This window comes from Antedon bifida, chromosome 11 (genome assembly GCF_963402885.1).
Source record: "Antedon bifida chromosome 11, ecAntBifi1.1, whole genome shotgun sequence".
Taxonomy (NCBI): Eukaryota; Metazoa; Echinodermata; class Crinoidea; order Comatulida; family Antedonidae; genus Antedon; species Antedon bifida.
Genome location: NC_136236.1, coordinates 8232674 through 8245749, shown reverse-complemented (window position 1 = coordinate 8245749; position 13076 = coordinate 8232674). Strand labels below are relative to the sequence as shown.

The 13076-nt window shown below is 32.4% G+C and overlaps 2 protein-coding genes across 2 annotated transcripts in view; one reads left to right on the top strand and one right to left on the bottom strand.

Moving 5' to 3' along the window:
- The window catches only part of LOC144856252 (uncharacterized), a 331955-nt gene that overhangs the window by 213137 nt on the left and 105742 nt on the right, over positions 1-13076 (top strand). The gene's annotated exons all lie outside the window — the stretch shown is intronic.
- On the bottom strand, positions 7724-11048 carry LOC144856107 (uncharacterized). Its single transcript, XM_078714077.1, has 11 exons — positions 10576-11048; positions 10243-10446; positions 9929-10159; positions 9750-9826; positions 9466-9662; positions 9176-9380; positions 8940-9088; positions 8520-8663; positions 8218-8428; positions 7834-8136; positions 7724-7737 (listed from the first exon to the last, which is right to left on the bottom strand). Exons 1-11 carry the CDS (start codon positions 10647-10649, stop codon positions 7724-7726), a joined length of 1809 nt encoding a protein of 602 aa, XP_078570203.1. The 5' UTR covers positions 10650-11048.

The following is a 13076-nucleotide window of genomic DNA, read 5'->3' as shown; positions in this document are numbered from 1 at the left end:
GCAATTCTTAAAATGCGTAAAAAATATGAATTTTTTTTTACAAATCGTATTCTACTCACCATCCTTAGTACATTCACCAAATTTGAGTCTGTTCCGACTTAAAATAACGCTATACGAGCAGGTTAAAAATAACAAAATGCGCACATTAATTGTACAAAAGTGCTAAAAATAGTAAAAAATAAGGCCTTTTTAAAATTAATATAACTCTTCAGAATGCACGATGACCCCCAATTTTTTTAACTTATTCTGGAAGCCAATGAGTTGCAGATATAAATGTATATACACATTAGACGTACAAAATGGTATGACGTCATCATTTGGCCACATGAATTTTTAAAATAGGGTTTTTTCCCCTTTTGTAATGGACCACCATATTCAACAGAGCGCAACTCGCTTATCTGTGATCGATTTTCTCTAAATTTTTAATATATTCTACCTCAACCAATTATGTTACTTATGAGTTGCCAATATTTTCATTTGGATGATGTCATCACGTCTTAAAATTTAAATAATGATGGTTACATAATTTCACCTACAAGGTATACTTGAATACCTTACAGCTCTTCTGAATTAAAGTTGACCTTGATGTTTATAACTTTTTATGAGAGCTGGTGAAATGTAGATATGAATTATTATAAAAATTAAGCCTATCGGATGTTGTGACGTTATCATATGGCCAGTTAAAGTTAAAAAGTAGTTTTTTCATCTCTTTCGTCAAAGTTATACAATTTTTAAAGAGCGCGCACCGCCCTTCTACGTGCCAAATTTTCTTCCAATTGTTATATTTTATTGCTCAATTCATTATCTTTCGATATTGTTATCCACAAGTTTATTTTGATAATGTCATCAGTGCCAAAAAATTAGAACATGATGTGTGTCCGTAATTTCACCAATGCTACACTGTATATAGATATACAGTATATACTGTACATAATGTATATGGCATATAATAGGCACAGCACTATAGTATAACCGTATAATAGGATGGCATACATCAACATTTTCTATTTGTATTTTAACATACGTGCATGTTTAAAAAATATTAATGTCAATAAAATTATAAAAATGATCACCTATAATTCGTCAAAGTGACGAATTAAATTCTAGTTCTTCTTCTTCTTTCTGTACACTTTTGTTTAGCAATTATCTCAAAAAGTTGAATAACAATGATCACAAAAATTTCACAATGTCTTTCAAATACTTTAACTTAGCCATAATAAGCTTTTCAGCGTGATCACTCAACCGTGACGTCATTAATACGCGATTTTGTGAAATCACACTATCAATCATATCTCCATAACTCTTTATCACATATCAATAAAATTCACTATACGTAAACTTCAGGTGAAGGATAAAAATATTAACAAATAAAAACTTACATTTTTCAAGGTCATGCACGTGAAATTGCGCGTTAAAAATTTAAAAAGCTCCAAATTAAGTTTTGATCAATTTAGAGCATGAGTTAGGCCATTTGCGTGTTTCAAAAAATTACTGCGCAAAAATGCGTTTTTGCGTGCGCAATTCTTAAAATGCGTAAAAAATATGAATTTTTTTTACAAATCGTATTCTACTCACCATCCTTAGTACATTCACCAAATTTGAGTCTGTTCCGACTTAAAATAACGCTATACGAGCAGGTTAAAAATGACAAAATGCGCACATTAATTGTACAAAAGTGCTAAAAATGGTAAAAAATAAGGCCTTTTTAAAATTAATATAACTCTTCAGAATGCACGATGACCCCCAATTTTTTTAACTTATTCTGGAAGCCAATGAGTTGTAGATATAAATGTATATACACATTAGACGTACAAAATGGTATGACGTCATCATTTGGCCACATTAATTTTTAAAATAGGGTTTTTTCCCATTTTGTAATGGACCACCATATTCAACAGAGCGCAACTCGCTTATCTGTGATCGATTTTCTTTAAATTTTTAATATATTCTACCTCAACCAATTATGTTACTTATGAGTTGCCAATATTTTCATTTGGATGATGTCATCACGTCTTAAAATTTAAATAACGGTGGTTACGTAATTTCACCTACAAGGTATACTTGAATACCTTACAGCTCTTCTGAATTAAAGTTGACCTTGATGTTTATAACTTATTATGAGAGCTGGTGAAATGTAGATATGAATTATTATAGAAATTAAGCCTATCGGATGTTGTGACGTTATCATATGGCCAGTTGAAGTTAAAAAGTAGTTTTTTCATCTCTTTCGTCAAAGTTATACAATTTTTAAAGAGCGCGCACCGCCCTTCTACGTGCCAAATTTTCTTCCAATTGTTATATTTTATTGCTCAATTCATTATCTTTCGATATTGTAATCCACAAGTTTATTTTGATAATGTCATCAGTGCCGAAAAATTAGAACATGATGTGTGTCCGTAATTTCACCAATGCTACACTGTATATAGATATACAGTATATACTGTACATAATGTATATGGCATATAATAGGCACAGCACTATAGTATAACCGTATAATAGGATGGCATACATCAACATTTTCTGATTGTATTTTAAAATACGTGCATGTTTAAAAAATATTAATGTCAATAAAATAATAAAAATGATCACCTATAATTCGTCAAAGTGACGAATTAAATTCTAGTTAGGTGATCATTTATAATAAAATGATCACCTATTGTTATTGTATGAAATCTTTATTGTTATTATTATTCTTCTTCTTTCTGTACACTTTTGTTTAGCAATTATCTCAAAAAGTTGAATAACAATGATCACAACAATTTCACAATGTCTTTCAAATACTTTAACTTAGCCATAATAAGCTTTTCAGCGTGATCACTCAACCGTGACGTCATTAATACGCGATTTTGTGAAATCACACTATCAATCATATCTCCATAACTCTTTATCACATATCAATAAAATTCACTATACGTAAACTTCAGGTGAAGGATAAAAATATTAACAAATAAAAACTTACATTTTTCAAGGTCATGCACGTGAAATTGCGCGTTAAAAATTTAAAAAGCTCCAAATTAAGTTTTGATCAATTTAGAGCATGAGTTAGGCCATTTGCGTGTTTCAAAAAATTACTGCGCAAAAATGCGTTTTTGCGTGCGCAATTCTTAAAATGCGTAAAAAATATGAATTTTTTTTACAAATCGTATTCTACTCACCATCCTTAGTACATTCACCAAATTTGAGTCTGTTCCGACTTAAAATAACGCTATACGAGCAGGTTAAAAATGACAAAATGCGCACATTAATTGTACAAAAGTGCTAAAAATGGTAAAAAATAAGGCCTTTTTAAAATTAATATAACTCTTCAGAATGCACGATGACCCCCAATTTTTTTAACTTATTCTGGAAGCCAATGAGTTGTAGATATAAATGTATATACACATTAGACGTACAAAATGGTATGACGTCATCATTTGGCCACATTAATTTTTAAAATAGGGGTTTTTCCCCTTTTGTAATGGACCACCATATTCAACAGAGCGCAACTCGCTTATCTGTGATCGATTTTCTTTAAATTTTTAATATATTCTACCTCAACCAATTATGTTACTTATGAGTTGCCAATATTTTCATTTGGATGATGTCATCACGTCTTAAAATTTAAATAACGGTGGTTACGTAATTTCACCTACAAGGTATACTTGAATACCTTACAGCTCTTCTGAATTAAAGTTGACCTTGATGTTTATAACTTATTATGAGAGCTGGTGAAATGTAGATATGAATTATTATAGAAATTAAGCCTATCGGATGTTGTGACGTTATCATATGGCCAGTTGAAGTTAAAAAGTAGTTTTTTCATCTCTTTCGTCAAAGTTATACAATTTTTAAAGAGCGCGCACCGCCCTTCTACGTGCCAAATTTTCTTCCAATTGTTATATTTTATTGCTCAATTCATTATCTTTCGATATTGTTATCCACAAGTTTATTTTGATAATGTCATCAGTGCCGAAAAATTAGAACATGATGTGTGTCCGTAATTTCACCAATGCTACACTGTATATAGATATACAGTATATACTGTACATAATGTATATGGCATATAATAGGCACAGCACTATATAACCGTATAATAGGATGGCATACATCAACATTTTCTGATTGTATTTTAAAATACGTGCATGTTTAAAAAATATTAATGTCAATAAAATTATAAAAATGATCACCTATAATTCGTCAAAGTGACGAATTAAATTCTAGTGTGAAATTGTTTTTATATATAAAAAAAATTTTTCTTCACAATTTCTTTCTGTACAGAATTTGTTTAACAAATATCTCAAAAAGTTAAATAGCAATGATAAAAAAAATTTCACAATGTCTTTGAAATACTCTAACTTAGTCCTAATAAGCTTTTGAGCGTGATCACTCATCCGTGACGTCATTTATACGCCATTTTGTGAAATCGCATTATCAATCATATCTCCATAATTCATTATCACATATTAATGAAATTCACTACACGTAAACTTTAGGCCAAGGGTAAAAATATTTGCAAATAAAAACGCACGCGCTCGTAGGATCATGCGCATGAAATCGCGCGTTAAAAATTAAAAAAGCTCAAAATTACGTTTTGATCAATTTAGAGCATGAATTAGGCCATTTGCGTGTTTTAAAAAATTACTGCGCAAAAACACGTTTTTGCGCGTGCGTACATAGAAAGCGTAACAAATACAATTTTTTTGTACAAACTGCATTCTACTCATCTTCCTTGGTACATCCACCAAATTTGAGTCCATTTCGACTTAAAATAGTGCTATACGAGCACGTTAAAAATGACAAAATGCGCACATTAATTGTACAAAAGTGCTAAAAATGGTAAAAAATAAGGCATTTTTAAAATGAAAATAATTCTTCAGAATGCACGGTGACCCCCAATTTTGTTAACTTATTATGGAAGCCAATGAGTTGTAGATATAAATGTATATACACATTAGACGTACAAAATGGTATGACGTCATCATTTGGCCACATGAATTTTTAAAATAGGAGATTTTCCCCTTTTGTCATAGACCACCATATTCAACAGAGCGCAACTCAATTATCTGTGATCGAGTTTCTTTTAATTTTTAATATATTCTACCTCAACCAATTATGTTACTCATGAGTTGCCAATATTTTCATTTTGATGACGTCATCACGTCTTAAAATTTGATTAACTGTGGTTACATAATTTCACCTACAACGTATATTTGGATACCTTACAGCTCTTCTGAATTAAAGTTGACCTTGATGTTTATAACTTATTATGAGAGCTGGTTAAATGTAGATATGAATTAATATAAAAATTAGGCCTATCGGATCTTGTGACGTTATCATATGGCCAGTTGAAATTAAAAAGCAATTTTTTCATCTCTTTCGTCAAAGTTATACAAATTTTAAAGAGCGCGCACCGCGCTTCTACGTGCCAAATTTTCTTCCAATTGTTATATTTCATTGCTCAATTCTTTATCTTTCGATATTGTTATCCACAAGTTTATTTTGATAATGTCATCAGTGCCAAAAAATTAGAACATGATGTGTGTCCGTAGTTTCACTAATGCTACACTGTATATAGATATACAGTATATACTGTACATAATGTATATATATGGCATATAATAGGCACAACTCAGTACTATAGCGTATAATAGGATGGCATACATCAACATTTTCCGATTGTATGTTAACATACGTGCATGTTTAAAAAATATTAATGTCAATAAAATGATAAAAATGATCACCTATAATTCGTCAAAGTGACGAATTAAATTCTAGTTATTATTGTTATTATTATTATTATTATTCTTCTTTCTGTACACTTTTGTTTAACAATTATCTCAAAAAGTTGAATAACAATGATCACAAAAATTTCACAATGTCTTTCAAATACTTTAACTTAGCCATAATAAGCTTTTCAGCGTGATCACTCAACCGTGACGTCATTAATACGCGATTTTGTGAGATCACACTATCAATCATATCTCCATAACTCTTTATCACATATCAATAAAATTCACTATACGTAAACTTCAGGTGAAGGATAAAAATATTAACAAATAAAAACTTACATTTTTCAAGGTCATGCACGTGAAATTGCGCGTTAAAAATTTAAAAAGCTCCAAATTAAGTTTTGATCAATTTAGAGCATGAGTTAGGCCATTTGCGTGTTTCAAAAAATTACTGCGCAAAAATGCGTTTTTGCGTGCGCAATTCTTAAAATGCGTAAAAAATATGAGTTTTTTTTACAAATCGTATTCTACTCACCATCCTTAGTATATTCACCAAATTTGAGTCTGTTCCGACTTAAAATAACGCTATACGAGCAGGTTAAAAATGACAAAATGCGCACATTAATTGTACAAAAGTGCTAAAAATAGTAAAAAATAAGGCCTTTTTAAAATTAATATAACTCTTCAGAATGCACGATGACCCCAATTTTTTTTAACTTATTCTGGAAGCCAATGAGTTGTAGATATAAATGTATATACACATTAGACGTACAAAATGGTATGACGTCATCATTTGGCCACATGAATTTTTAAAATAGGGTTTTTTCCCCTTTTGTAATGGACCACCATATTCAACAGAGCGCAACTCGCTTATCACCACTGTTTCAGTCTATGCAATCGCGAGTAACTAAGTAGGACGCCCTCAGTTTTCAAATCGTGATTTTTAAACGTTAAAGCACTATAGAGGGCGCAATTTAAGTAAACATGCTTGTTTACCTTTAATTTTTAAATGACCAATGATAGGGGTTTATTGTCGAAAAATAATTTATTATTCATGAGTTATGTTCCAAGGATATTTAAATTTCATGAGAAACCCGTCACACTTTGATAAACGTATTGCAAGCATGGGTTCTTCTGTGGAGAAGGTAGGAGCATATTTTTGTCACTAAAATTCAGCAAATTTTCATGTGCAAGTTTAATTAAGGACATTCAAATAATCCGAAATAATTTAGAGGGCTGGTGTACATTTTGAATTGAATTAACTATTATATTTTAACTTAAAAAAAAAAATGCGATGTAGTGTTCTCTAGTTTTCGAGATATGACATTATTTGCATTGCTACCCGACGTAGGCCCAGACCTTGTTACAGTAGGCCAATACGAGTCGATGACACGTGTAGTTTGGGTACATACTGTAGTATTTACATTACCAATCAGGAGCTAGGCCTATTTAAAGTTGATATGTTACAACTCAGTTCTAGTGGACTGTTAGAAAGTATGTATGTTTTATGTAGGCCTAGCCTAGGCCTAGTTAGTAATAAAATAATAAACCACAGTGGTTCATGCTAATAACCACGATAACGCCCGATATCGCCAGGTAGGGGCCCGTAGTAGGCCTAGTAATGAAATAATTTAAAGGTCCGAACAATAATATATAAAACAAACATATTCATTTGACCTTGGGCCTAGGCCCTAGTCATTTATATTCTTTTCAAATACAATACAACAAAATTTCTTTTGTCGCAGGCATAGAATGCACTTCAGTATAACTATAAACTATAACATTTGTAATTTTTTTTTTTCAGATTGCACTAAAACATCAACCACAGTAGGTCATGCTAATCAGAACTATGATCCCTGCGAAGTTCTTACATTTTATGACCAAAAAAGGCCCGGTATCGCCAGGTAGGGACCCGTTAGGGTTCCGTTAGGGTTTTATTATTAAAACCCTACCGCAACCTGGCGATACCAGGTGTAGATGACCGACCACACTGGTCTCACATCTGAACCAAAAGCTCACTCTTCTGCACCTGAAAGTAAGAAAGAAAAAAGTCATTTTAATTCTACATGTATGTTATATATTTTATGTTTATTTACATGTATGACTAACATTAACAATTTCTTACCCAATGTTGTTTTTCTACGCTTCGGCTGCTCGACCTCATTCTGGATAATTGGAATTGTTCCAGTGAAGTGACTCTTCATTATGGACAGGTTCTGCTTCACCTTATCCGGCATTCCACTGACAAACCTTCTACGTTTATTAAAAACCGCATGAATGCCTTCTCCACCCTGCTCTCCTAAGAGGCCCAGACCATAATTCCACCTGCAGAGTTGTTCAACCACATGGAATTCCAACATGTGGAGTTTTGGTGAAACCAGAGTGGATACTGATCGGTAAGCCGTCATGAATTTCTTGATCTTCATGTCTGTATATGGTAACAGTTTATTCAATCATTCAGTCCTAATTCAGTTTTAAATAGTCATTTTACTTACTTGTTTATACTTACCAAGACACTTAATTTCCTTCATGCTCATCTTCCTACAGTGGTTCATATTGTTGTGGCAATCCCCATACAGAAGAAAGAGATCTCTGCAAGTATCTAGGTTATTTAATTTGCCATCAACAAGTTTGATTTTTGCAATTCCAACTCTGTCTTGCAGTTGACTTTCCTGAACAACTTTTTTCGGAATGTTGAATAACTGTTGGATGACTGGGACCTATAAAGAAACAAAAATAGAATTTGTTGGTAATCCTTATATTTTGTTGTGATTACTTAACCTGTAAATAACAAAACTAAACAAAATGTACCTGTAAGCCTTTATGCACATGGTTGCCATTAAAGGCCTTGCCATGGAATTGCTGTCTCTGTATTTTGTTTTCCTTCAGAAAATTATCAAGAGCGGTAACAATAGGTCCAGTTCCAAAAGCTAATTCCGTTGTCATCTGCTGTTCCTATTGGAGGTAAAACCTTTTTAGTTTTTATGTTTATTAATTTCAATATCGTATTTTATATATCAATAAACCTAAATATTGTTATTTTTTTAGTGCAGTATCATACTGAGGGACAAAGTATCATGATTTCCGGTCATTTTTTATTGTCTATCTTTAAAAGTTACGGGGATCAACAGAGATGTAACGCCAATGGAGATCGTGAAGCCTTGAGCACTCTTGAGTGGTATGTGCGCTATAAAAATATTATTATTATTATTATTATTATACTGTACATACAATATTGACAATAGCTTCCTTGGCTTTCATTATTTTCCTTATTTCTTTATCAATGTCAGCTCGGTCACTTCCATTGTAGAAGCTTAATGGAAGCTGGTCTTCCATTTCCTCGATTGTCTGTTCGATTGTTTGTTTTTTCTTTCTTAGTTCTGTAATGGAATTTTTAAATTGGTAAAGTGTAAAATTAAGAAACATAAATGTTGGCATCAAAACAAATTACATGACCTCCTATTTACCTGCTTGTTCATCCATTTCTTCTTTTATCTTTTTTCCAAATTCAGATTCTTTGAATAGTTTATCATCATCATCATCGTCATTGGCTTCTGCAATCTGTAGTTGCGACCTAAAGATAATGGCATCAATTTCATGGGCAGCAGCCTCCAACATTTCATATAATTTCTTGAAAATACCCAGTGAAATGTGCAAAGATGGAACAGAAACCTATATAAAATCATGATGCATTTGTAAGTAAAGCTGTCCTTGTATTCAAATAAGAAAAGTTGATCAAATAACAATAAAATCTTACATGGTCAATGGGTATTTCCATCAATGGTGCCATAACAATACATCTTGACATTTCTTTGGCCCTCTCTCTTCTCATGCCATCTGCTTTAAATTTCGCATAGTCATCCTTAATTTGATGAATGGTCCTACTTTCTATGGGATGTTTTCCTTCTTTTATTTCATCATTTTTTAATGTGCAGAATAAGCATGGATAGCGACCTAGACAAATGCAATATTTCTATTTTTTATTATCTTGTGTGTGTGTTACGGGAGACTGTTTTTGTAAGTAAGTGTACCTGTACTTACCATTTGGTCCAATGAGTCCATACAACTTGGTGAGGTAGGCATAATCACCGAAACCAAAAAGTCGTATTGTGTACCCTCTGTATAATATGTAAACAAAAAATTTAAAACAATACAAGAATGAACATTTTTTACAATTTTTAACAATGAAACTCAATAATTATAAAACGAGCATTATGTACCTCCATTTTAGGCCATTCATCTCTAGTACTGCATGTGACACATTTGGTAATGTTTCCTGTATGTTGAACATGCAGTCGGGACCTTCAAATATGAGGACTACAATTACATTTCTTGTAGCATTAGGATTTCGGACGTTTAAAATTTGAACCTCAAATTTAGTTGATCCTCCTCCTTGATCACCCCCAAACTTTAACCAGATTTCGCCATTAAATGGATCAATGTTATTTAGCCTGTGAAAAAAATAATGTGCTTTTTTTTTTTACTGTTTTCAGATTGAATGTACTAAGTCATTTCCACTAGATGTAATACTTACTCAAGATGCTGTTCCAGATGATTGATGATTGTTCCTTGAACATCGTTAAGCCACACAACAGCACAGTCATCTAAACGCATTTTGTCAGTTCGTGTGGATTTCGTCATCAGCTTTAACGATGTTGCAATGAATCTATCATCTATAAGTTCACCTTGTCTTTTGCGAATTTGTCGTTCAGACGGTATGGAACTACCAGCGCTGTATCTGAAGTTATTTAATAAGACGTATATAACAAGTAAGAAGTTGCCTAAATTTGTTGCTAAATGCTGAATTACATCACAGGCACAGAATGAATTCTCAACCACCCGGTATTTGAAATACATGCATACTTACCGTTTAATTTTTCTTAACTGCTCCCACGTAATGTTGCAGTCAGTAATCATCGCAAGGGCTTTATCCGTTGACATTGCTGGTAAATCTAGGCCTGCCTGCCTCAATTCGTCTGGAGTTGCATCTTGAATGTTTTTTATGCGATGGATACTTGAGTCGTCATTGGTGATTTTGTTTGTCAGGCTGGAAATTTCGCGATTTCTTTTTTGAAGGGTTTTTTTGGTAACCTCTGAACTTTTAAAGGTTGAATTTGTGATCAGAGCAACCTTTCTTGGCTGTTAGAAATAACCACAATTTATGTAATGAATATTATTGCAGGAATTCAATTGGAATAACATTACATATAGTATATAAACACCAACAGGCACAGAACATTAATACTAAACCGCCTAAATTAAATAATTTGAAATGGGATGTTTTCCTTCTTTGATTTCATCATTTTTTAATGTGCAGAATAAGCATGGATAGCGACCTAGAAAAAGTCGTCAAAAACCAAGATTAGAATGCAGATGTTCTAACCATTTTTCAAGTTAAAACTATATAAAGATTTGAGATCAATTTATTCTTACCCTTCCTTGTGTGTAGATTTTGTGTTGGCCTTTATTGACCTCAAGATTCTTCAGGAGTACGGTGTCTGATAACCTTTGAACGCATTTATGAATTTCAGTCGAGTTATTGATCACGTGTGTAATTGATTGCGTCATTGATTCTAACTCCTGATGTTCCTGAAGAATTTTTGCATTTGGAATGCATTTATGGTTGGTTGTTCTACCATATGGTGTTGATAATTGGCATGTAGAACAATGAACTTCAGCGTCGAGCAACGCTTTCTTTGCCAATGTTTGTGGAAACACAAAGTTTGATTGTTGGAGGTTTGTGCCACAAGAAAAACATGGAACTTGTTTGCGAAGTACACTAAAAAATATTGCATTAACACATTCCAGACAAAAACTGTGACCACATGTTGTAACTAGATAATCAGGACATAAAATATGGTTGCAAATAAGACACATGTAGACATCATTGGGAGTGTTTAATTCAAATTTTCTGTGATCATGTTGCATACAATTTATGGTTGGCGATTCGATGATGACTGGTTTTTTTAGTCTCATATACGGATAACTTTGTTCTTGAAACAGAAAGCATGAAACACATGACACATTGTTATGTTGACGAATATTAAAAAGAAGTTTACAGCCCCCTTTGTAAGAATTAATGTTACAGGTACAACAAATAAAATGGGGATAACAGTCATGGTTATATTTAAAAGGAGAGTTGGCATCTGTTTTCAGGTCTACTCGTGCAGGAAATGTTCTGATCTTTTTTCCTTTGGTATCGCTCTTAAACTTTCTGCCACAAGCACAGCAAATCGATGTGTTCGCTTGGATATGCAAGTCAATATTAGCCATCTAAAAAATTACATTTTAATTATTATTATTTAATATTACTAACATTTTAAATGTATTTTCTTAATTTAATTATAGTTGTATAGTACTGTATATACTTAGTAGGTAATGTATAGAATAGTGTTTTGTTTTCGAGTTAATAGAATAAAATTGATTACATTTGACTTTGTCTTTTTTTTCGAAAGTTTCTCTATCTCTATGGTTTATACACATAGGCTAACGCACCCGCGAGTATAACCGGTTGACCCGACATACTGAGGCTCTGCAAGTACAAACAAGCTAGGCCTAGCGAAGCCGGTCACCGCGCCTACGCGGTCTAAACCGCAAATCGCCGTAAATATAAGGTTAATAAACCTCCAAATAACAGGACTTGCATTTATAACTACAATTTATTCACATAATTATTAAAATAGCAATATATTGTAGAACAACTTAAACTAGACGATTATATATAAAATGTGGGGGATTTACCGTAAACAAAAACTGAAGACGGAGATCGTCTGCTTTTATTTCCTGTTTACATTTTTTTTACGAACATCGCGATGACTGTATGATTTTTGCCTCCGTTTAACTTCATTGTTATTTTCATATGATTGATTTAAATGTACATTTGAATGTATTCTGTGCAATTTTAAAATATATTTTATGAAAAAAATACTGTGGCATTAAATATAAGATGTTTTGCAAGATGTAATTAATGATCTTTGATCATACTACATTCGTAGAGACCCTACGTAAATTTTCACAGCGAATCTATAAATAGAATATACAATGACGTCACGTGGCCAATGAATAACATCAAAAGCGCTCTAAGAGCTTATTTTCCCTGTTGAAACAGTGGTGTTATCTGTGATCGATTTTCTTTAAATTTTTAATATATTCTAACTCAACCAATTATGTTACTTATGAGTTGCCAATATTTTCATTTGGATGATGTCATCACGTCTTAAAATTTAAATAACGGTGGTTACATAATTTCACCTACAAGGTATACTTGAATACCTTACAGCTCTTCAGAATTAAAGTTGACCTTGATGTTTATAACTTATTATGAGAGCTGGTGAAATGTAGATATGAATTATTATAGAAATTAAGCCT